Genomic DNA, 24050 nt, shown 5'->3' on the forward strand with positions numbered 1-24050 from the left:
GGTTTAATGTAATGGCTGGGGTTTAGTAAGCACTTAATAAACATCAGTTATTGCTACTATTATCATTCTCCCACCAGCTGGGCACACAGTTTACTGTGCCCATAGAATCAGTTACTAAACTCCTTGCAGAGCAGAAGGTTATCTGTGTGGTATGGTTTGAGTGGTACTGGGAAGTCCTTTCTGGTTGCCTTGACTTCTGAAATTCTACCAGATCATATGCTTTCAGTTTAATACTGCTCTCTCTCCAGGGATCCTCTTTTTAAAAGTTCATACTTTTCAGAGAACAACCCTTTCTCCTTGGCATGGTTTAGTTTATTAGGTACTAGGTATTTTCTTTACAATGGCTGTGGATAAAATGAAGGTTCCTGTGGCCAGGATTCTCACCTGGCCCTGGTTGGCTAGCTCACTACACACATGTGGGCAATGTGTTGTTATTGACTCTATATAAAGAACCCTGCCCAGTGCTCTGGCTGACATGGTGGCATGGCTAGAAGGCTGCAGAAGAGCAGAGCAGAGGCTGGAGTGCTGGCAGCACCAAGGACAGAGACTGGGACAGCTGTGTGGGCAGAGAGGCCCAGGGGATGGCTGTGTGGGTAGAGAGGCTCAGAGGCAGAGAACTGGCTTGCTGCATGCAGACTTGCTCTGAGTGGACAGTATTTTTTAGTGATTGACCTGCCATTGTGAGTTGGGTATAACCTCTTCACCCCAGGAACATTCTACTGCCATTTCTTTGGTCACATTGAATCCATAGTGAACTTGCCTGGGGCTGAAACCCATTGGCAAGACAATGGCATTCTGAGGACGGTGAAGGTGCAAGGGCTGGGATTAGTGTACTCCAGGGGAAAAGGGACAGTGGGCTCAAGGCCTCTGAAAGATGGTAAAAAGGAAAAGGAGAAATTTTCCACAGTCTTCAGGTCTGACCTGCCATTCTGTTCTCCTGAGGTGCATCTTCTCTACCTTTCCAGGGATGAATTTACACAGCCACGCCTCCCTGGCTCATTGGGGCCTCCACCTTTGAAATTTGCAGGACAGCAAGGAAACAAGCCTGGCCCAGGGTGCCTGCTGCCTACCTGCTCCTTCTTCGGTACCTGGGGCTGAGATGGTATTTCTGTCCTTTTGGCACTAACCCATCCTTGCTTATCCAACAGCAGCCCTGAGTACTTCCTGCCTTTCTTATGGCGCCAGGATTCCCTTGGTCTTGGAGCCAGGTGAGATATCCTTGTGACCTTGAGGTTTGACACCACAGCCAATTCTGCAGCAGAAGGTGGGGCCTAAGGCTCATTCCGTGATTAAAAATCATTTCCTGCATCATGTCTGTGCTTTCTCAGTCGGGAGCAGTGGGAATAAGGCCACCATGGTGACCCTGACCAGCGGTGAGGGAAGAACGCAGGGGAAGACGTGATTCACTGTGGGCCCTCCCTGTACGTTACCAGCTTGCGAACTCTGGATGCGTTGGCCCTATTTTAGTCTCCACAATTTGTCATCATCCAGGGCTATTTTCCCCATCACGCAGAGGTGGCAGAGGGACTGGGGGCAGGTCTCTGTCTCCAAGGAGACTGTGACGCCGTCCTGCTAAGAGCAATGTGGAAGGGCGCAAGCCTAGAAGGCTTGGGAAGGTCCTGGATTTGATGCCCGCAATCACGTGTTAGGGCTTTTCTCCTACCTACTCTGGGGCTTAGAAGAGTAGCCAGTTCCATTTTAGAGGGCGAATTTGAGGCTCAGATGGGGGAGCGAATCCCCTTGGGTCACAATGCGGCGCCAGGGAAAGGCCAGGACGAGCCAAACCCAGGATCCCGCGCCTTCGGGTCTCGCCAAAGCTCAGAAAGCCCCTCCTAGCTCCATTTTTCAAGCTTTCCATCAAACAAATCCGAGTGTCCGGAACCCTTCTGAGCGCTCCCCAAATCGACGCACCAAGACTTCACCTTTAAGGCAGTCTTCCCCTTTAAGACTCACGGTTCCTCCCTGCACGCTGCGACGCAGTCCTAAGACCCGCCCCTTCAAACAACTTCCGCCAGGCCGGGGCCGCTGCGCTTCGGTCACGGCCCCTTTAAGCCTGAGCCCCGCCCCTGGCTCCCCGCCCTCTCCTCCCCCCTCCCCCCGGCCCCGCACCTGGTGCCCCGGCGGGTCGTGCGGCGCGGCGCGCTGCGGTGAGCCCAGTACCCCGACGGGGCGCGAGGACGCGTTCTCTGACGTTCAGCGCCCGGGTCGGGTCCTAGCGGGTCCTGGGGGCGGGGCTGGACCTGCGGCGGGACTGCGGGAGATGGGGTGGTCCGGAGTGCGGGCGGGGAGGGCCGGGACCGGCGGAGCCGGGGGAGGGCTTCAGGTGACTTAGTGGGAAGGAATGGCCCTGCTCGGGGGTCGCCGGAAGGCAGGGGGTGTGGGGGACCAGGCTTGCAGTCCGACAGCGTTCCCTCTCTTCCTTGACCAGCCAATGCCTCCGTACAGCCCAGCTGGTGGAATTGTCCTCTGTACTGCCTGGGGTCCAGGCCCCTCTTCGGGTGGCAGCTGACGGCCGGTCCAGCCTCTTGAGACCGCAGTCGTGCTGACCGCTAGAGAAGCCCAGGCTGAAAGTGGTGGCCTTAGAGGGGGCGGAAGGAGGGCACGGTCCCCTCGGGTTTCTGGCAGAGATGGGGGACCCCAGCAAAAGGCCTAGGGGTGAAGGCTGGCTAGTGGTTGACAACCTGGGACAGACTTCTGTCTGCCTCCCCTAGATGCGGGCTGAGTCGTGGGTTGGCGAAGGGTCTGGCTCCATGACCTTAGTTCCAAATCTTCCTCTCCGCATCAGTGAGCTGGCGGTCACTATGGCAATGCGGGAGCTGGTGGAGGCCGAATGCGGGGGTGCCAACCCTCTCATGAAGCTGGCCGGGCACTTCACCCAGGACAAGGCCCTTCGACAGGAGGGGCTGAGGCCTGGCCCCTGGCCCCCAGGAACCCCAGCCTCCGAGGCGGTGAGTGTTTTTGCGTCCTAAAGCCTATGTGGTGTCCTGGGATGGAGGGTTCTGATGATATGCTGCACTAACTGCTTTCTTTATTGTGTTTCAAACAACAATAGATACCATTTACTGAGTGTTTACTGAACGGTATGCTAAGCATCCTACATCTTTATGTAGATGAAGACCTCTCTTTTATAGATGAAGCCACTGAGGCTCAGGGAAGTTTTGTGATTTGCTCAGGGTCGTGTAAATGGCAGAGCTGGAATTTTAATCTGTTGTGAGTTGTGTCTGGTTTTCACTACTGTACCATATTGCCTCAGTTTCTTTGCTATTTTAGGTCTCTAAGCCTTTGGGAGCAGCCTCTGAAGATGAGGTAAATATACCAGCTTCCTCTGTCACATTTTTCTTTTGCCCGGTTGTGTTTTCACTTTAAACTTGGCTAATGCATATTTTCAGTCTTCTGGCTTTTCTATCAGGTGAGATTTGCCTTGACCTTCCTGCTTTTTTTTTTTTCCTGGTATTCTTTGAATATTTCCAAAGCTGTAGTCTCTGTGTTTCCCTTTCATTGTATTTGACATCATATCCCCCATCCAATGGGCTCTGATCTTGCTGGGTTCATTTCACCATCTTTCTTCTGACAGTTGGTGGTCGAATTCCTCCAGGACCAGAATGCACCACTTGTATCCCGGGCCCCTCAGACCTTCAAGATGGATGATCTCCTGGCAGAGATGCAGGAAATTGAACAGTCGAACTTCCGCCAGGCACCCCAGAGAGGTGGGTCCAGAGTGGTGGGAAGGAGATTACCACTTTTTGTGGAGATAGGGCCGTGGGGGTTCCATATTTGGATGCTACTGACACTGGGAACCTGAGATGCAGAAGGAGACAAAAGGTGGGTGTTTGCAGGTGCACTTAGGGTTCTCTAGGCATGACAGAATGGTACGTATCATTTTTCTTTCTTAGTTCCCTTTCTGTTTCTCTTAAGCCCCTGGTGTGGCCGACTTAGCCTTGTCTGAGAACTGGGCCCAAGAGTTTCTTGTGGCTGGAGATGCTGTGGATGTCACTCAGGATTATAATGAGACTGACTGGTCCCAGGAATTCATCTCTGAAGTTACAGGTGAGGCTTGTTGTGGGAAAATCTAAAATGGCACTTATGGGGCAAAGTTCTATACTATTCCCCTAATTCACCTTAGGATTCAGAGTCATTTTAGCTGCTCTGACTGTTTTGGACTCCTGACTCATTTCCACAGGGCACTTAACCTGATTTACCGTAGGTGATAATTGGCAATTGAAACTTACATGAAACAGAGGACTGGGTTTAAACTGGATAGGTTTAAACTGGACAAGAGATTTTGGAGATATACACACATACACATATATGGGGGAGAGAGAAGACCTGTGGACTTACGTCTACTTCCTTGTTATCTGGAACATTATTACTGAAGTTTGGTGGTGAGGATCCATAGGTTGGATGGATGGCAGTGTTCCCCTGAAAGAGAAAAATACTCAGCAGAGCCTGTGGGATTCTGGCATTAAGTCATCTTGAACAGAGTTGGGGCCTTGGAGTGGAACTGGAAAGTTTAGGGACTGAGGTATAAAGTCCTAAAGGGCAAATACTGTACCCTGATGATGATAATAAAAATTAGTATTAGCTTATGTTTACTTACCATGTCCTAGGTTTTGTGTTAAGTGCTTTAAATGCATTATTTGTTTGATCTCCATGAGAACTCTTGAGATAGTTACTGTTTTTATTCCTAGGGTATAAATCAGAAAACAGACTTAGAGGTTAAATAGTTAAGTAATTTGCTCAAGGTGATAACAGCTTTGTAAGCAGGGGAGCTGGGATTTGACTCTGGGTTTGAATGCTTCCAGACCCTGTGGGCTTAACCATTATGCTATATACTTACTGCCTGGCCTGCAGCTTGTGCTGTTCAGGTCCTAGCCTAGTTTTTCCTTTCTGAGAAAGCATCCATGCTCACTGGATCCCTTGGGATTGATTCTTCTCCCCCTGAGAAGGGGGTTTGAGAGGCATGGGGGAAGGGCATTCTCTTGAGCCTTCTTCATCCTGATTGCTCTCAGCGAGAAGCACTGTTAATCTTTTTCCAGTTTAAGAAATTGCGAATAACAACAGGAGATACAAATGGAGAAAGTTAAAGATTCTAGATTCTCAGGGTGCTCACATCATCATAGTTCTTGAATATTCCTGAGATGGTTAATGGGACCTAATTGGTTTCTTTACCTGTCATTTTTACTCTCCTAAAGATGGAGCTTCCCCCCCACATAACAGAAAAAAATCTAACACCTAAAATACCTTTAATGAAAGCTATTGGTCTCTTTTTTTTTTTTTTTTTTACTATTAAACAGAAAAATTGTATTGTTAAACTGTCATAGGCAATTTACATCCAAATAAACACAATTAGCAAAAACAATAAAACAAAACCCACAAAAAATATGTTAATTCCAGTAGTAACCAAAATTAAGTAAACAAATGATTATACCTAACACATATAACACAGAAGAAGTAATAGGGTCATATTATGTAAACACTTCAGAAAGCAATATGTTGATGTACAGTAAGACATTCATAATCTTTAACTCATACCATGTGGGAAAATTTAATAATGAGAAAGTAATTCAACTGAATACTAATAAAATCAAAAGCTGTACAAATAAAGATGCTCACTATAATGTTATCTATAATATACATCTATATTTCCATAATATAATTTAATAAGTTGAAAGCTAACTGGCCAATGGAAGTTAGCAAAATAAAATAGATAATATAAAATCGTATGTAACCATTTAAAATAGCAACAGTTAACATGAAATAAAAGTATTTTATATATTGAAATTTTTATGTTGAGAGAAAGAATGTTACATTAAAAAAGCATAATAGAAATAGTATAGCTGTAACATACTAAAAACACTTAAGCCTATGAAAAGAACTAGAAACTATTATATGAAAATGTATATGGGAAATATGATTATGAATTGTTTTTAAATGTTTGTTTATATTGTGGTTGGCCTTTATTAAAAATCACAGGGACTTAGGATTCAAAGGTTTATAAGTATAATCAAATACAAGGGAAAAAATAGCCAATTTACACAATACAAGTTTCAATACTGACCTTGATATTTATTATCTTCCTTTTCTTTTGTTTCAAAAAATTCACCAAATATTCTATGACATGGCATATGCTTTCAACTACAGAGACTGACTTTCTAAACCCTGTTCTAAATTCTGTAGCTACTAATTACTCAACTTCAGCAGCCCATTATGGTAAGGATGGCTCCGAAGCTGCTTTCCTCACCAAAATGTTTGCTTCAATCATTGCCTTTCATTTACACACAGAGCCACTTGGAAGCCTAGACCCAGAACCCAAGCCCTTAGTGTTATCAAGAAATACCTCTTTATTCAGAAGGAATATTATAGATTTCAACTGTCCTATTCCTTTTTTTTTTTTTTTTTTTGTAGATAATTATTTTTTATTGAAGGGTAGTTGACACACAGTATTACATTACATTAGTTTCAGGTGTACAACACAGTGATTCAACATTTATATACATGATAATTCTAGGTACCAGCTATCACCATACCAAGTTGTTACAATATTTTGACTATATTCCTTATGCTATACATTACATCCCGGTTACTTATTTATTTTACCATTGGAAGTGTGTACTTTTTTTTTTGTTTTTTTTGTTTTTTTTGTTTGTGAGGGCATCTCTCATATTTATTGATCAAATGGTTGTTAACAACAATAAAATTCTGTATAGGGGAGTCAATGCTCAATGCACAATCATTAATCTACCCCAAGCCTAATTTTCATCAGTCTCCAATCTTCTGAGGCATAACAAACAAGTTCTTACATGGAGAACAAATTCTTACATAGTGAATAAGTTACATGGTGAACAGTACAAGGGCAGTCATCACAGAAACTTTCGGTTTTGCTCATGCATTATGAACTATAAACAGTTCAAATATGAATACTCATTTGATTTTTATACTTGATTTATATGTGGATACCACATTTCTCTCTTTATTATTATTATTTTTAATAAAATGCTGAAGTGTTAGGTAGATACAAGATAAAGGTAGAAAACATAGTTAAGTGTTGTAAGAGAGCAAATGTAGATGATCAGGTGTGTGCCTGTAGACTATGTGTTAATCCAAGCTAGACAAGGGCAATAAAACATCCATGTATGCAGAAGATTTCTCTCAGAATAGGGGGGATGAGGTTCTAAGCCTCACCTCTGTTGATCCCCAATTTCTCACCTGATGACCCCCCTGCGACTGTGCCTGTCTTAGGTGCTATTGGTCTCTTGTATCCATCAAGACTCCCTTTCCTACCCTTAAGTTGGAGGTCAAGGTATCACAACAGATGTTCTTGGTTTCATGAAGAGTTGTGCACTCTTCATTCTTAAACTCATTTGCTCTTCACAGTAACACTTACAAAGGTAATCCTTCTGTTTTATAGATAGGGACACAGATTTGGAAAGGTTGAACAGAGATGATACTCTAACTAATGTCTGTTTGACTCTAGGCTCCGTACTTAAAACCATTGTAGCATCATTGAGAATCTTCTCTGTGGAATTGCTGCAAGTAAAAATCTGAGCTGTAACAAAGACCCTCCACCAGACCGAAACCCAGTTTTTCATTCAAACTTGGACTTGATATCCATTGGGATAGTTACTGTTTTTATTCCTAGGGTATAAATCAGAAAGTTGAGGCTTAGAGGTTAATTTGGTCAAGGTGATACAGCTTTGTAGATGGGCTATCTCTTACTGCAGAGAGACTTCTGTTGTAATGTGTGGGCATCAGTCATTTTTGATAACTCAGAAAAAATATGTTGCTCCTAGGAGCATTGAGATTGATGAGGTTTTTGTTATAATTACTTAAATTGATGACAACACTGTTAGTAAAAAAGAAATTCAGAAAGACATGTTGGACCTGTCTTACCTGTTAAGCCCTCTGGGAGAGGTCTCTCTTCTGTTTGTACATTCTTTTAGGACTGTACCTGCTTCACAGAGGCAGGGTTATCGGAAGCTGGAAAGGGAAGTTAAGCTATTTGGGGTCTGCCTTTATAAAAATGGCTTATTGTAGAAGTTTATTGCTTTGTGTATAGTAGACATTCAGTATTGAAGGTCTTTTTGAATGAATGAATTGAGATCTGGGAGAAAGAGCTAAAGGAAATTGATTTCCTAGTAACCCATTTTTCATTATAACATTTGTGGCTGATACTATTATATTGATGCTGTAGGTTACCAACTGCTTTATGGATCAGTAGACCTTGAGATAAGAGATAATATTCTTTAAATACTTATTATTTTCAAGTCCCTATTGTTAGGATTCTAGAATCAAGTTTAAAAAGGTTTTTTTCTTGTTTTAATGTTTTACTTGAAAATAATTAGTTTCACTGGAAGTTGAAAAGAAAATTGTGCAGAAATGTTCAGTGTATCTTTCATTCTATTTTCTCCAATATGGTAATGTTTTGCCTGTTAGGTACAATATCAAAATCAGGAAAATGTCGTTGGTGCATCCACAGAACTAATTAGATTGCACCAGTTTTATATGCCCTTATTTGTGTGTTTATAGTTTTATTGAGTTTTGCATCACATGTAGATTTGTGTAACCCCACCACAATCTAGGATTATTCCATCACTGTATGAAGCTCATTTTCAGTCTGCCATATTTCTTGATGGAATCTTGCGTGCAGCAATGCTGGATCTTCAATCCACCCAGTCTTCTGGGCCAAATAATTCTCCATCTTGTGATTACTCAGCTGTAGGGAATAAACATACCTTTAAGGGGTTTTGAATTTAGAAAGTCTCAGCTAACATAATATATGAGGTTCATATGATAATCATGAGAGGTGAACCTGCACTTTCATAGGAAAAGCAGTGGGCAGCAGTAACAAGTGATGATTACCAGTAGATCTCCCCTGGATGGCTATGGAATAGAAGGAAGAGCACTATTATTGTGATATTCTCTACTTTTGGTATGGGTTTGCCATGCGCTGACAGTAATGGTAATAATAGCAAATATTTTATTATAGTTTCACTGGAAGTTGAAAAAAAATGTACAGAAAGGGTCAGTGTATTTTCTGTTTTTGCCAATGGTCTAACATTTTGCCTGTTAGTTACGTACAATATCAAAGTCAGGAAAATGCCATTGGTGCAGTCCACAGAGCTTATTAGATTTCACCAGTTTTACATGCCCTTATTTGTATGTAACATAGTGATATCAATGATATTAAAAACATCAATAATGTTAATACAGTAATATAATCATGATAATAAAAGTCAATATTAGTCTGTGCTTTATATGTGCATTATCTCATTTGGTCTTCACATCAGTCCCTTTGAGGCAGCTGTTACTATCTCTGTTTTATAGATTAGGACACGGAAACTTAGAAGGTTAAGTTACTTGTCTGAAGACCCACAGTGAGTGAGTGGTGGAGTTGGGATTTCAGTGCAGGTAGGCTGACTCTTCAACCTACATTCTTTACCACTGGGCTATTTAGCAAACATGGAAATTTCATGGATAAGGATTGGAAGTTCTGAGTGTTAGATTTTCGAGCTGAGGGTGGATGTGCCTAGGTGGAATGAAGACAATGAAAAACTATATGAGGTGAAAATTCCAAATTAGATATTGGGAATCTAGGTTGTTGGTTCTAACTAATCCATGTGATTTAGGATTGTCCCTTCCCCTCTGTGGGTGTTAGTTACTTCCATCTCAGAGGTCTCCAAATGGATCTGCTTTTCTGTAAGAATTTTTCAAACAATAGTGTGAAAGCCAAGTAGTATTTTTTTGGTTGTTTTGAGTCCTTTGTTGGTGCAGGTCCTCAATGCCAGACAGTTCGAGTCGTGTGGGCATTGTGGCCCAACTACCAAACTGCAGCTATTTGAGGATGACTTTTCTCACCTCTAAGATTTTTGCTAACCTACTTCATGTCTGTTTTAAAGGCCAGGTGCTTCATACTTTTTCTGTTGCTTGGGAGGAGTGTTACACAGAAATAGTATTCTCTATCATTTGAGGAGCCCCTGTGGCCAGAATATGTTTTTGCAAAACAGTCTAGTTGAGAGTAAGGAGGAGTGACTGGTTAGTTTTCAGCAGGATTGGACAAAAGGGCTGAGAGGCACTGTGAGGTTTATTCAAGTGTTAAGCATGACCTTTTTTGGTCTCCACTCTTAAGCCAAGAGTCTTGTTGGGGCAAAGGAAAGAGAAATGTTGCCTGTAAGGACTAGTGAGGGAAATCTGGATATAAACTGAGAGTTCTTGAAATTAAGGATAGTCCATGATCAAAAAACTGACCACTATACCTTACATTAGTAATATATTACTTTTTATTTATAATTAGGTGTACTCTGAGAGTCTTGATCCCTTTTTTTTTTTTAGATTTTAATGTTACTTTCTCAGATGTTGAGATAGCTTTGTTGAAATTTTTCAGGCAAGTTCTTAGTTAAATGGAATAGAGTTCTGTTATACATTAATGCTAGGGGATGAGTCTGCTTTCTCAGTGTTACAAGCAGTATCAGATCTTCAAACTGTCAGAACAGGATGATCATTTCAGTATCTGGTTTGTGAAGATGCAGAGCAGAAGGAAAGGGAACTGCAGGCTCATGCCTACTGTTTATGCATTTACCCTTTACCCTTTGCATAGTGTCTCATTGCTTTTTTCCATTGCTTCTGGCCTCAGAAGAGTAAAGGGCAAAGTCCTGGAGGTTGAGAAACAGTTCAGTGCCCTCCTTCTGTTGCCTTGAAATGTTTACTCTGATGTTAGTACAGTACCCTTTGTCACTGGAGCTTCTCAGACAGTTTCTAGAATTAGACTTAAAAATATAGCCCTCAAAACTAATCAGTAGTGACAGAAGTTAGAAGAATTTTTATTCCAGGGGCTGGGGACATGAGGGAGCCTCTAAATATTCTATATCTTGATCTGGGTGGTGGTGATTTGAGTGTATCATGTGAAATTAATGAAGCTGTATGCTTAAGTCCGGTACACTTCATCTCCTTCCATGGTCGCACGGTACCTCTCAATTAAAAAATGAAAAAACAAATGTCCAGTGGGAAGAGTGGACCCATGTATCTTTAATTCCAGCCCAGCATTCTGCTTCCCAGATTCTCTTGGTAGGTATAGGAAGATGGAATATGAGGCTTGTTTTGTTGAGAGGATGTGGACTCTGTAGATGGAGAACAGACCAGACCTTTGAGGAGGGTGGAGGCCCTGATGCCTGCTGTTTCTTACTGAGGTCCCTGGCCTGGAAGCAGAAGGTTTGGTCCTTTTCCTTTCCTGAGCCTCCTTACTTGGACACCTGTTTCCAACTAAGTAAACTGCCACGCAGGCCTCTTGGGAATGGGTTGGATGTTGACAATTTAGTGTTTTTCTTTGGTCAGGGGTCTCTGAGGGATGCAGTTGGATTTCATCTGCTGTAGTTGGTGAAGAGGATCAGTTGCATGTGTTGGTTGGTACTGTCCCTTTCCCTGGTCCCTCAATGAGCCGTGCGATTTCCCCAACTCTGCTCCTTGCAGACCCTTTGTCAGCATCCCCTGCCCGCTGGGCTGAGGAATATCTCGAACAGTCAGAGGAGAAGCTGTGGCTGGGAGAGCCTGAGGGAACAGCTGCCACAGACCACTGGTGAGTCCAGCTCCTCCTTTCTGGTTGGACCCCTGGGAAGGGAGTATTGGACAGTTTTCCCAGCCTCCTCCAACCTCCTTTGGAGCCTGCAGTCCCCTCATTTTGTACATTAAAGTTTCCACTTGTGTTATTATCCATTTGAATTTATGTCTCAGATACAATCATGTCAAGAACCCTGACTGTCCTACTGAAAGTTTGTCACTTGACCTCATGCATCGCTTCCTCTTTTAATTTGGTGCCTGCTACTGTCTTCCTCTCTCTGCAAAGCCATGTTTGGGTAAGGGAGAGGAGAAAGGATGGAGCTAGTCCTTTGCCACCCCTGCTCAGTGTTCATCTTCACTGTAAATTTAACTTATCGTAGGCCCTCCACAGACAGGGAGTAGTGGCGTCCTCTCTTCCCCCATGCGAAGTGGAGCAGCTCTGGGCTGGAGGGGGGAGGAGCATGGGAAGGTGGTGGCCGCTGAGTGTGTAAAGTTAGTTTGTCCTTACCTGTTGCAGGTATGATGAATACCATCCTGAGGAGGATCTACAGCACATGGCCAGTGACTTTGTGGCCAAGGTGGAGGACCCCAAATTGGCTAACTCAGAGGTGAGCCACCTGCCTCTGCTGCCTTGCCCAGCAGAACTGGTCTTGGAATTGAGTCTTGCTTCTCTTACTCCAGTTTAGTTCAAACAGAAGGATATACGATCCTAGGTTCATTCCTTCCTGTCTGGTAAACAGAGACTTGGGATCCTGCCTCTTCTTCCAAAACTCTTTCCCTCATTCCCTTGTCTACTAACCCTTTTTTCTTTTCTGTGCTTTCTCAAATCTTTAGAACCAGAAATCCCTTTGTTTTTTGCTCTTGACATTTTTCAGGGTCTTTAGCTTATCTTGTCTGCAGCTAGAGATGGTCAGGGGGAGGGGTAGGTACAGGCTCCTCTTGGGCACGGTTGAGAGTGCACACCTGGAAGTCCTCTCCAAGCGGCTACATGTGTCTCTGTGCCCCAGTTCCTGAAATTCGTGCGGCAGATTGGCGAGGGGCAGGTGTCCCTGGAGTCCCGTGCAGGGTCGGGCCGAGCTCAGGCAGAACAGTGGGCAGCAGAGTTTATACAGCAGCAGGTAGGACATTGTCACTTCCCAGACCCACTCAAGAGCCAGCCTTGGGTTCAGCATTCAGTGGTCCCAGATGGGGAAGGGATTTTATTGCCAGCTTTTCTTGGTAGCAGCCAGGTCCTGAGTGGGAGGGAAAGAGATTCTGAGATTCTTCTCAGAAGTGTCCAGGTTGGTGGTGTTTAGAGGGTATTTAGTTGGTTAGTGGGCAGAAAGCTGAGGGTGGTGGTATGACCATCCTTCTTTGTCATAGGGTACATCAGATGCCTGGGTTGACCAGTTCACACGACCAGTAAACACATCTGCCCTTGATACGGAGTTTGAACGAGCCAAGTCAGCTATAGAGGTGAGAGCAGATAGTGTAGGAGCAGACACCCAGGAGAACACACCGAGTTGGAGAGTGGGTGTGCTCACATCAGAGATGATGAACATTGTATTTCACAGTGTGTCCAGATCATCTGTGCTAGAATTGCTTGGGGTGGGGTGGGTGCCTATCAAAAGTGTGAATTTCTGGGCATCACCTCAGCTGACTGAATTGGAATCTGGAGGGAGGGTCTAGGAATCTGCATTTTAGAAAAGGTCTTCACATCTCTTAGGGAATCCATCCAGGTGGAGCTGAGAGTCAGTAGGGTGGTCATGATGGATCTCCTTTTCCTACTTGCCTTCCCTTACAGTCTGATGTCGATTTCTGGGACAAGTTGCAGGCAGAATTGGAAGAGATGGCAAAACGGGATGCTGAGGCTCACCCCTGGCTTTCTGACTATGATGACCTCACGTCTGCTTCCTACGATAAGGTAAGAACTGGTTTTTCAGATTGCAGGATTTCCTTGTTTTATTGTCTCTCCTTTAATCCTGAATTTAAAGGTACCTACTTTTAAGTAATTATTTTCTTGAGCTCCTTTCCACGAAAGGAAATCTGAAACATTCCCTTGCCCCTAGCTCTCCTGCAGTAACTGTGTGCTTTATTTTTGGTAAAGAAAGGCTAATAGTAATAGAGCACCCTTGTCAAATAGCAATAATACAGTGATAGAGATTGGCACGTGACACATAAAGAGCCCAGACGAAGGAACTCTGCCCTGGAGGGTGACTGAGAACATTTTGGTGGAGAGTGGTAGTTGGTCTGCTTCCACACCTTAATTTCTGTTTACTTTTTTGAATCACAAGTTTATTTTAAATTCTGATCTCTTGCTATTAGTACTAATTAATTACCCCAATTTAGGGCATTTACAATGAATCAAATAACTTCAATGTTAGGACAATTTCCCAGCAGTTAGTGGGCAAAGATGATTGAATTTTGCATCTAAACATACTGTTGGCTTAGAAGTGCATGTTATTTCACGGGTATCACTGAAAAAAAATCTACATGTGGGTTGTAGGGTATTTGGGGCTGTGGTCAATAATCGAGCTGCTGAGTTGAAGCACAAGGGGGAAGGGAGAGAATTACTTGGTTTTGAAAAGGCAAAACTAGAGCTGGGTGCATAGTGATGTCATTTTCTCAGCTCACATCTGGTGGGGAAAGGGTTCTGAGTCTGGAATCAGGGCTTACGATGGAAAGCAGGTTGCTGGGAGCGATCTTGACAAGAGGGAGCTGTGCAATGATAGAAAGAATGAAATTTAAGATAAAAAGGCTAAGATTTGAAAGCCAATAAAAAACAGTACGAGGAAAAATCTCACTTTATTTTTCTAGCCTGTGAACTATCCTGTTACATAATTGAAAAGAGAAACTTTTAGGACCCTACCCTATGTTTTGCTGTACCAAGTTTCTTCCATAAAATTCTGATAAGGAATAACTGAAGGAAATAGTTGGAGATAATACTTTTATTAATTTGTATTAAGAATTTGACAAGTTGCATAGGTGCTATCAACTTCTAAATGGCAAGTTATAAATTTGAGATAAAAATTTTCCCTGCTTTTGATAAAGATACAGTACCGATTGTATCTGAGCAGCATTTCCTCTTAGCATTTTTTTACTCCCACATTAATGACACACTAGGTGGAATAAAAGTTTTTTTGAATAAATTTTTTATATTAAAACTTAAAAGAAATGTTTTTAGGTTCTTGAACCCCATTTGATACCAGTAGTATCTTGGGATATTGCAGAATTAGGATTAGAAAGATTTACATTAATACTCCACAACAATATGCTGTAACTTTATTACCCATTAATAATGAACAATTCAGAATCTATCTGGTTTTATGCTATTGAGTTACATGGCAATAGTGCTTTTTTTTTTCCCAAATGTGGATCTGACTGTCAGATAAGTCTGTGAGTCTTTTTATTGATGGTCCTTGCATTTTCAGGACACTTAAAACCTACAGCTCAAGCAGAAACTATATACTATTAGCGTAAAGGAGAAGCTCCTGCGATGGCACAGACTCTGAGTAAGATCCTGTTTCTGCAGTGTGATCCCGTGAGATGGTGGAGTAGACCAGACAGTGGGTCGCCTCCCTTTCCCGCCGCTCCAAGTATGACGGTTCCCTCTTAGGCAGGTCCACCCTTGGCTTCTCTTCTTCGCAGGGCTACCAGTTTGAGGAGGAGAACCCCCTGCGTGACCACCCCCAGCCTTTTGAGGAAGGGCTGCGGCGACTGGAGGAGGGGGACCTGCCGAACGCGGTGCTGCTTTTTGAAGCAGCTGTGCAGCAGGATCCTAAGCACATGGAAGTGAGTGACTCCTCATTCTGACTTCATAGTAGAGGCTGCTTCCCAGATTTGAGGGAGGCCCTGAAGAGTGGTCCAGATGGGCTAGAGCCTGGCTGATGGCCTGGGGTAGGGGAGTGGGAGTGAGATGGTGAGCGGGGAGCAGGGGACAGGAGGATGGCCACGGGAATAGAGGGGTGACTGAATCTGTCAACTTCTCTCCAGGCGTGGCAGTATCTGGGGACCACCCAGGCAGAGAATGAGCAAGAACTTCTAGCCATCAGTGCGCTGAGGAAGTGAGTACATGAAGGGCGGGGTGAGGTGGTTCTGGCTCCAGTAGCCTGTAGCATGATGGGAGCCCTGACCCTGACTCTGGCCGCTAACAAGAATGTTTTCTCATGATGAAACCCTAAGGCTTGGAGTGAATTGGAGATAACTGGTTCTATTCCTTCATCAGCTTTTGATTTTACTTGTGGGACCCTGGCTGGTTCTTTGGCTGCAGAGGTTCCCTGGCTGCAGAGGTTCCCCTTCTCAGACTGTAACTTTGTTAATAACTCACACGTAAGGGGGCCCTCTATATCTTAATCTGAAGGAGTTGGCAGGTGAGGCCGTTGTGACTCTGCATTCTGAAACTTGGCTTGGGTCCCAGGGTGCCAGTGGGTGCCAGTGTCACCGCAGATCCCAGCTCTGCCCATCTCTGCCCAAACAGGTGTCTGGAGCTAAAGCCAGATAACCGGACAGCACTAATGGCACTGGCAGTAAGCTTCACCAATGAGTCATTGCAGCGACAGGCCTGTGAAACCCTCCGGGACTGGCTGCGCTACACCCCGGCCTATGCTCACCTGGTGGCGCCTGGCGCAGAAGGGGCTGTGGGGGCAGGACTGGGCCCCAGCAAGCGCATCCTGGGATCTCTGCTGTCTGAGTGAGTGTGAGAGGTTCCTGGGATGCCAAATGGTAACCTGAGTCCCAGTGAGAGGAGGACTTGGTTTGGAAGTTTGGGTAAATCAAGACTCGAGGATCTAAGGGTGGGACGGGAGACCCAGGATCAACCTGAGGGAGGTCTGCGTGCTCCAGTGCCGTGCTGGGATGAAACGGGGAAACAGGTTTGTGGATTGGAGTCAGGGGCCAGGTGGATGGCTGGTAGACTGGTGAGCCTTGTGGGTATGACTGACTGAGAATTATTTTGGAGGGTCAGGAATATAGATCCCGTCTGCCTACTGTTCTGCATCTTTTGCTCCTTGTCCAGCTCCCTGTTTCTGGAAGTGAAGGAGCTTTTCCTGGCAGCTGTGCGCCTGGACCCTACATCCATTGACCCTGATGTGCAGTGTGGCTTGGGAGTCCTTTTCAACCTGAGTGGGGAGTATGACAAGGCGGTGGACTGCTTCACAGCTGCCCTTAGCGTTCGGCCCAATGTGAGTCTCTGGGGAGGGGTGCAGGTAGGACGTGACTGGACCTAACCAAAGAATCATTTGTTGGGACTTTTGGAATCATGCGATATTTCATTCCAATGTTCCATATACTGCTTATCTAGGGAGGTTTGGGAAAAGAAGGGCGGACATATAGGGTCACCTGGACATAAGGGTGTCTGCTTGAGGTGAGAGTGGTTACGTTGTGGCCACACAGTGACCTGCTGGGGAGAAAGCCATGTATCAGCTAAGCAGGGTCCTTAGCCTTCGGTCCAAGCGTGCCTCACCCTCTCTCCGTCCCTGCCCCAGGACTACTTGTTGTGGAATAAGCTGGGGGCCACCCTGGCCAACGGCAGCCAGAGTGAAGAAGCAGTAGCTGCATATCGTCGCGCCCTCGAGCTGCAGCCCGGCTACATACGGTCCCGCTATAACCTGGGCATCAGCTGCATCAACCTTGGAGCTCACCGGTGAGAGGGTCTACTGAGGAGTTGATGAATGATGCTTTCTCCCTGCCCTTGGCCCCTAGCTCCTCATTCTCTGAGCCTGTTACTTGACTAGCCAGCCCTAGCTTGCTTTCTCCCCATGCCAGCTGCCCTGCCTCCTTTCACTGATGTTGGCTCACCAGCTCTCATTCTTCTCCCCTACAGGGAGGCTGTGGAACACTTTTTGGAGGCCCTGAACATGCAGAGGAAAAGCCGTGGCCCTCAGGGTGAAGGGGGTGCCATGTCAGAGAACATCTGGAGCACCCTGCGTTTGGCGTTGTCCATGTTAGGCCAGAGCGATGCCTATGGGGTGGCTGATGCCCGGGATCTGCCCGCCCTCCTAACTATGTTTGGTCTGCCGCAGTGACAGTGGGATGGGCTGCCCTGCGAGTGTCTGCCTGGAGGAGTCCCTGCTCTGGATGTGACTCCCTCTCCCCAAATGGGCCTACCAAGGGGGTGGGCTGACGACCGCCAGCGGTACGGCCTCTCAGGGGCAGCCTCAGTGTAGGGGTGGCTAGTTTGTGTTCTAGTTCCCACGTAAGTGTAGGAAAATGGGGTGTGTTGTCTCTGAGTCCCTTGGTAATTCAAGGGCCGCACATCCCGCTGCACATCTCTCTGCTCATCAAGCCCTCTTGTGGTGCTGCTTTTTGGGTAGGACCCAGAGACAGAGGGTAACTGTTGTCATCAGCTGCCATTTCTGGTAGGGCCTACCACATCTGTAATGTCTTTCTTTTCCCCCATGTTTACTGTTAATTGATAATAGTGCAGCTTCCCTGGGCAGTTGTGTATAGAAGGTTCTTCTGCTGTGCACCCTTCTGCTGACTTTATCTAGGATGGGGTGTGTTAGGAGTTGGCCTGTTTTATTTATATGTTGATTTGGCTCAGCAGAGCTGAGTTTCGATAGGGGTGCTCTGTCACTGTTGGGCCTCTCCGGTGGTAGCTCGGTTTCCCTGGGATGCTGTCTGCAGGATGCCGGTGTCATAGCATAGGGGTCCTCCGTGCTTTCTCCCAGCAGTCATAGCTGCCGGGGCCAGTGCCACACAGGGTGCTTGGGGTGGGATAGGAGAAGGCGCACTTGTGGGGTGAGACTAGAAGGGGCCAGATGGGATGAGATCCAGGCTCTGTTTGGGGCCTTGGTGGGAGGACAGAGTGGTGGGACTACGAAGGGGGTGAGTGCAGCAGCCCCTCCTCATAGAAAGACCTGTGGGCGGGACCTGAGCTGGCTGTGGTCGAGGTTGGTTCAGCACTTGAAGTCTTGTCAGATTTCCAGCAGAGAAGGGATTTAGTGTTACCATAAGCCTTTGCTGTACTTCTTGAACTGTTTGTGGGAAAAGCTTCAAAAAATCCCTTTCCCCTACCTCCACAAGGTGCATCCTGAAGGAGGATAGGGAGCAGCTTGGGTCCCTCTCGGCTGCACCCTGCATGGGGAGGTCCACTAACCCCCAGAAATGACTGCTAAGCCTGTTGCCTTGTCTTCAGTAGCTAATGATCAGAGAGAAATTTTTTTTAACTACCATGGTCCCAAGATTCCATCCTGAAATTTATTTTTCTTTGTATGAATATGTGTAAATGATTTAAAAATAAAACTGTACAATATTTGTATGAAAAATAAATGGACCTGACACAGGTGTGAGTTCTGCTGCCAGGCGTGGAGTGTGGGTTGTAGGTGGGTTGGTGTTTGGAGGATCATTTTCAATAGTTTTCCTCTTTATCTCTCAAATTCTCATTGGTATATTGATTATCCGTCTATCCATCTAGTTTTTATTGAGCACCTAATACTTGCTAGGCTCTGTGAATATGATGGACATGGTCCCTTGTGGTTTAGTGGGAGAGACAGGTATTTAACAGTCACTTGCGTTGTTTACACTTGTTTACTACTATAAAGGGAACTGGGGTGCTATGTAATTGTTTGGTATATTATTATTAATCACATGGGAGGATCAGTGCTTCGGGCTTCTAAAGGTTTTCAGCTGACCCTACCTGGTTTTATTATAAACTGTCAAGAGCCATATCAAGCTGGGTGTCCATCCTGGGGAACATTTTAAAATAAAAACAGCTATTTGTATTTGGAGATAAATTTTCCATGGCTACGTTAGCATTGAGGAAGATGTTAAAAGAGAACTGGCTCAGTAAGTTATCCAGAGAGAACTATTATTTAGCTATTTAATTATATTTGCAGAAAAATTCTAACAATATAGCAAAAAAAAGAGGTTTACGGGTATCATAAAAAGAGGTGAATTAAGGAAATGTCCCACTGTGCTAGAAGTAGGAACATATGATTTTCCCCTACTTCATCCTGCTTCTTTAATTTTCACATTTTCTTAGTGCATGTGTGATACTTTCATAGAAAAGAAAATGGAACACCAAGGGGAGAGGGCATTTGTTTCTGCCACCTACTGGCCTGGGGGCTGCCGGGTTCCTGGGCTCTGAAGGGTGGGCAGTGCATTGTCACAGGTTTGGTTGAGGGCTGGGCAGGCTGAGGCACAAACCATACAGTGTGTAGAAGCAAGAAGAAAAGCCTGGCTAAGTGGCTGGAGAGCTGAGCTAACTGCCGGTTGCAGTGAAGTCTCCAGGTTTGCTGGTTCGCCTGCTTTTGGTGGCATAAACATGTCCGAGAGGATGCTTTTCTTGCATGGCCAGTGCTGGGCACCTCTTTTGAACCCAAATGACAGCCAATATTTATTGAGCCCCTATCAATGTTTATTGTGCCAGATGCTGTTCAGGCACTAGGGATGCAATTCACAAGGCAGACAGGGTCCCTGCTCTCATGGCTTAGGTGCTAATTGAGGGAGAGACAGAATAAACAAATTAATAGAATTTTGGTTATGTGTACTGTGAAGAAATCAAAATGGCATGTCACCCCTGAGAGAAGATGGGAGGGTTTGTGGGGCAGCATTAGATGAGACAGGCAGAAAAAGCCTTCCTCACGAGGTGAGTGATGGAGAAGCCGGCCATGCAGAGCTGGGGTGGGAGCTTGGTCCAGGTCCTGGGGGCACACATAGACACACTGATCTGAGGTCACAAGTTTTGTGCAGTCCAACGGAGAAGGATGCAGCAGAGAGAAGGAGAGGGTGGAGAGGTGGGCAGGAGCCATGGCAGGCAGGCTCTTCTTGTTTATGGTGAAGAGTCTGAATTGTACTCTAAGTTCCACAGGAAATCACCGGAGAAGTGTAAGCAAAGGGATGTGATTTCATTTTAAAAGACCGCTGTGGCTGCAGTGTGAAGAATGGATCTTGGGGGTGTGGGGCCTGGGGTGGGTTTTAGCTGAGGCAGCGGACCGGTTGGGGAGCTCCTGAAGTAAGCCAGGTGGGAGGTGTTAGAGGCTTAGGTTGGATGGAGAGCAGAGGGATGGGAGGGTAGTGTGGAAATGGAAGGGGTTGGACAGGTCAGTGCATGTTCTGTAGGGACCACTGGTAGGATTTGCTGCTGGACTGGATGAGAGGGTGAGGGAAGGAGATGCAAGGGTGGCCCTTAGGTTTTGGCCTGAGCGACTGTAAGAATGGTGTTGGCCTCATCTGAGAAGGGAGAGCAGCAGATGGGGCAGATTTGGGAAGGAAAATACCAAGTTCTCTACTGAACACATTAGATTGGAGGTAGAGATCTCTCCAAGTAGATATCAAGTAGATAAACTGGATATACAAGTCTCAGAGAAGTCAGGGCTAGATATAGACAGCGGAAAGTCATTTATATAGATGGTACTTAAGGTTGTGGGAGTGGATGTTTGCCTAGAGAGAGAATGTAGATAAAGAAGAGGGTATAAGGCTGCAAACCTTACTGATTACAAGGCATACAGGGTCCACTGAAGCAGTTGTTTGTTTCTGTATAAAGCAAATCTATAAAGAGTGACCTTGTTAGAAAAGGAAATATGAAGTACAGGTCTGCAACTTTGAAGAAAAGTTGAATTTTCAATCCAAGTTTTTCTAGTTCCAGGAAGGAATGCAACTGGCAGGTGATCTGAATGCTCATTTCAATGTGATCTGGGCATTCATTCTCTAAAGGTAAACTGATAGGAAGTGATTAAATGATTAAAAGGTTGCTTGGTGGGTGAGGTAAATTCATTTGATAGGACTTCTTAATGGCCCCAGACTCTGGTTGCTGAGGACCGTCACCACAACACCTCCAAGCTGACCAGACAAGCACTAAGCATGCCAGGACCACCCGCTTCTCTAAATATTGCTTGCATAGGCACTGTCTCCTTGAAGCTCCTCTATATTTTCTTTTGTTTTTTAACTTAAAAAGTTCTCTTTAATTTAAGCTAAATTAAAAAATTTAAGGGCAGTTTTAGGTCTATAGCAAAATTGAGAGGGAGGTACAGAGATTTCCCATTTATGCATCTGCCCATGTATGCAACCCTCCCTCTCGCCCTACCTTATCAACATCACTTATCAGGGTGAGACATTTTTTTTACCACAGATGAACTTACATTGACACATCAGAGTCACCCAGAATCCATAGTTTGTGTTGAGGTTCACTCTTGTTGGAGTTATATATTCTATGGGTTTATATACATGTCAAATGTGTAATGACATATATCCATCATTATACTATCATACAGACTATATTCACTTCCCAAAAGTCCTCTGTGCTCTGTGTTCATCTCTGCCCCCACTCAAATGCTGATCTTTTGTCTCCATAGTTTTGCCTTTTCCAAAATCTCATATAGTTTGGAATCATATAATATGTGTAGCCTTTTCAGGTTGCCTTCTTTCACTTACTAATATGCATTTAAGTTTCCTCCAGGTCTTTTCAGGGCTTGATGCTCATTTCTTTTTAGTGCTGAATAATATTCCAGTTTTTGGATGTACTACAGTTTATCCGTTCACCCTCTGAAGGCCGTCATGGTTCCTTCCATGTTTTGGCTGTTATGAACAAAGCTACTGTAAACATTCATGTGCAGGGTTTTGTGGGGACAAGTTTTCAACTGCTTTGGGTAAATACCAAGTAGCATGGTTGTTGACACACATGGCAAGAGTATGTTTAGCTTTGTAAGGAACTTCCAAACTGTCTGCCAAAGTGGCTGGACCATTTTGCATCGACACCAGCAATGAAATGAATGAGAGTTCCTGTTCCTCATCCTTGGCAGCTTTTGGTGTTGTCAGTGTCTCGGATTTTAGCCATTCTAATAAGTATGTGTGGCTGTATCTCATTTTTTAAATTTACATTTCCCTGATGATGTAGGATGTGTAGCATCTTTTCATGTACTTACTTGTATCTGTATATCTCCTTTGGTGAGGTGTACTCTATACTTTTCTTGAACACTTTCCTTCCTAATGGTCATATCCTTTTTAAAGACACTTTCCTTACAACCACATATGGAGATTTAGGTTATACTTTCTGCCCAGAAGCTATTGAGTTCCTCTTTGTACTTAGAAGCCCTACTTGACAGGTTTCTACTTGGCAACTCCCTTCCTTTCTTCCAGCAGGTGATCTTGCATCTGCGCTTACTGAGAATCAAGGTTGTCAGGAAAGCACTGTGTCAATGTTCTCACCTGCCTCCTATGAACTTACCTCCACTTGCATTATTGGGTCCTTCCTCCTCCCCTCTGTCTCAGGGGAACAATTCTTCCTCTTCAAGGATAATCCCTTAGCCTGGTTCTCAACTTTGTCTTCTTAGGACATTGCTTATCTGGACTTCAGTTTCTTCCTCCCTAGTGGCTCTTTCCTTTAATTAAATAAATATGCCTAACTATTTCCATCTTTAACAAAATAAAAATCTAACTGACCCCTGATTGGTCAACCAAACAAAGTAACTCTTTCTCAGCCATGACCTCCCCTACTCTCTGCTGGCCATTGTCTCCTCTTCCCTCACAGTCAAGCTTCTTCAGAGCAAGGACCCTGCCTGCTGCCTCTGCTCCAGTCCTTTCCACTCATATCTCCCACTGTGCCATTCGTTTCCTGCCCTCATCACACCATGGAAACTGCGTCGCTGAGGTCACCAATGACCTCCATATATTGCCAAAGCCAATGGACATGTTATTTCTGATTTTGCTTGACCTAACTGTGGTGTTCGATCCTGAGCCACTCTCCCACACCTGGCTGTGCAGATGGCACACTGCACAACCCTTGAGGGCCCCATTAGCAGTCCCTGCGGTGATGTACCCAGTGCTGTGCAGGGCATGGGTTGTGTGGCTGCATGGCCTTGCATTGCTGACCACTCTCTCCTTTAAACCATCTCCCCTGCTTCCGTTACTTTTTCCTCTTCCGAGGTTCTACTTCTCAGTCTCCTATAGTGTCTCTTTTGTCTGTGTGCTTCTTAGATGTTGATGTTGCTCAGGGCTCTGTCCTTGTCCTGCTTTCCTTGCCTTAGAGGGTCTTTGGTCCTCACCTGAGGCTGAGGACAGCTCAGCCTAGATCTCCAGCCCAGGCCTTGGTCTCCTCCGTTTGGATGTCCCCCAGTCACCTTAGATTCAACAAATTCAAAACAGGAATTTCCTTCCCAACGTCACTCCTCACTTTGTACGCCCTTGGAGACATATTAGGAGAAATAATGAGTAGATCTGGAAGACTCCTTATTGTCCTTCGGCACCCAGCTCTGCTCCGCCTCCTCAGTATAGCTCACGAGGGCCCCCTGGTCTCTGTACTAGTGCTCTTACTCTGTTTAGGGACACACCTTCTCTCTTGGAGGCCTGTCAGAACTGCTTGCTTTTCCTCATTTCATTCATTCCCAACCCACTGAAATTAATGTTACATGCTTAGATATGACATCTTAACTCTGACTTCTCACAGTTGAGCATGACATAGAAGATTAATCAATGCCTGTTGATAGAACTGAGTGCCTACTGGAAACATGGGCTGAGATCAAGAAATGCCAGAGGAGCTGATCCACGTGTGGAGATAATGTTTACATTCTTCCCTGTTTGGAGAA

General features: G+C 45.0%; 1 protein-coding gene across 6 annotated transcripts; it reads left to right on the top strand.

The window, feature by feature from the left end:
• Positions 1–2021: 2021 nt before the first annotated feature.
• On the top strand, positions 2022–18813 carry PEX5 (peroxisomal biogenesis factor 5). Of its 6 annotated transcripts, none has more exons than XM_036909954.2 (16): positions 2022–2147; positions 2786–2948; positions 3271–3306; positions 3575–3707; positions 3916–4047; positions 11464–11569; positions 12068–12158; positions 12558–12668; positions 12913–13005; positions 13358–13453; positions 15178–15321; positions 15523–15593; positions 16007–16219; positions 16544–16709; positions 17013–17170; positions 17351–18813. In XM_036909954.2, exons 2-16 carry the CDS (start codon positions 2802–2804, stop codon positions 17550–17552), a joined length of 1899 nt encoding a protein of 632 aa, XP_036765849.1. In that variant the 5' UTR covers positions 2022–2147; positions 2786–2801; the 3' UTR covers positions 17553–18813. The 6 variants fall into 6 exon arrangements, with proteins under 6 accessions (XP_036765849.1, XP_036765845.1, XP_036765851.1 ...); XM_036909950.2 differs by having other exon boundaries at positions 2023–2147; positions 13334–13453; XM_057492312.1 differs by lacking the exon at positions 2022–2147 and adding an exon at positions 2186–2204 and having other exon boundaries at positions 13334–13453.
• The last annotated feature ends 5237 nt before the right edge of the window (positions 18814–24050 follow it).

The sequence above is a fragment of the Manis pentadactyla genome, chromosome 14, assembly GCF_030020395.1.
Source record: "Manis pentadactyla isolate mManPen7 chromosome 14, mManPen7.hap1, whole genome shotgun sequence".
Classification (NCBI taxonomy): Eukaryota; Metazoa; Chordata; class Mammalia; order Pholidota; family Manidae; genus Manis; species Manis pentadactyla.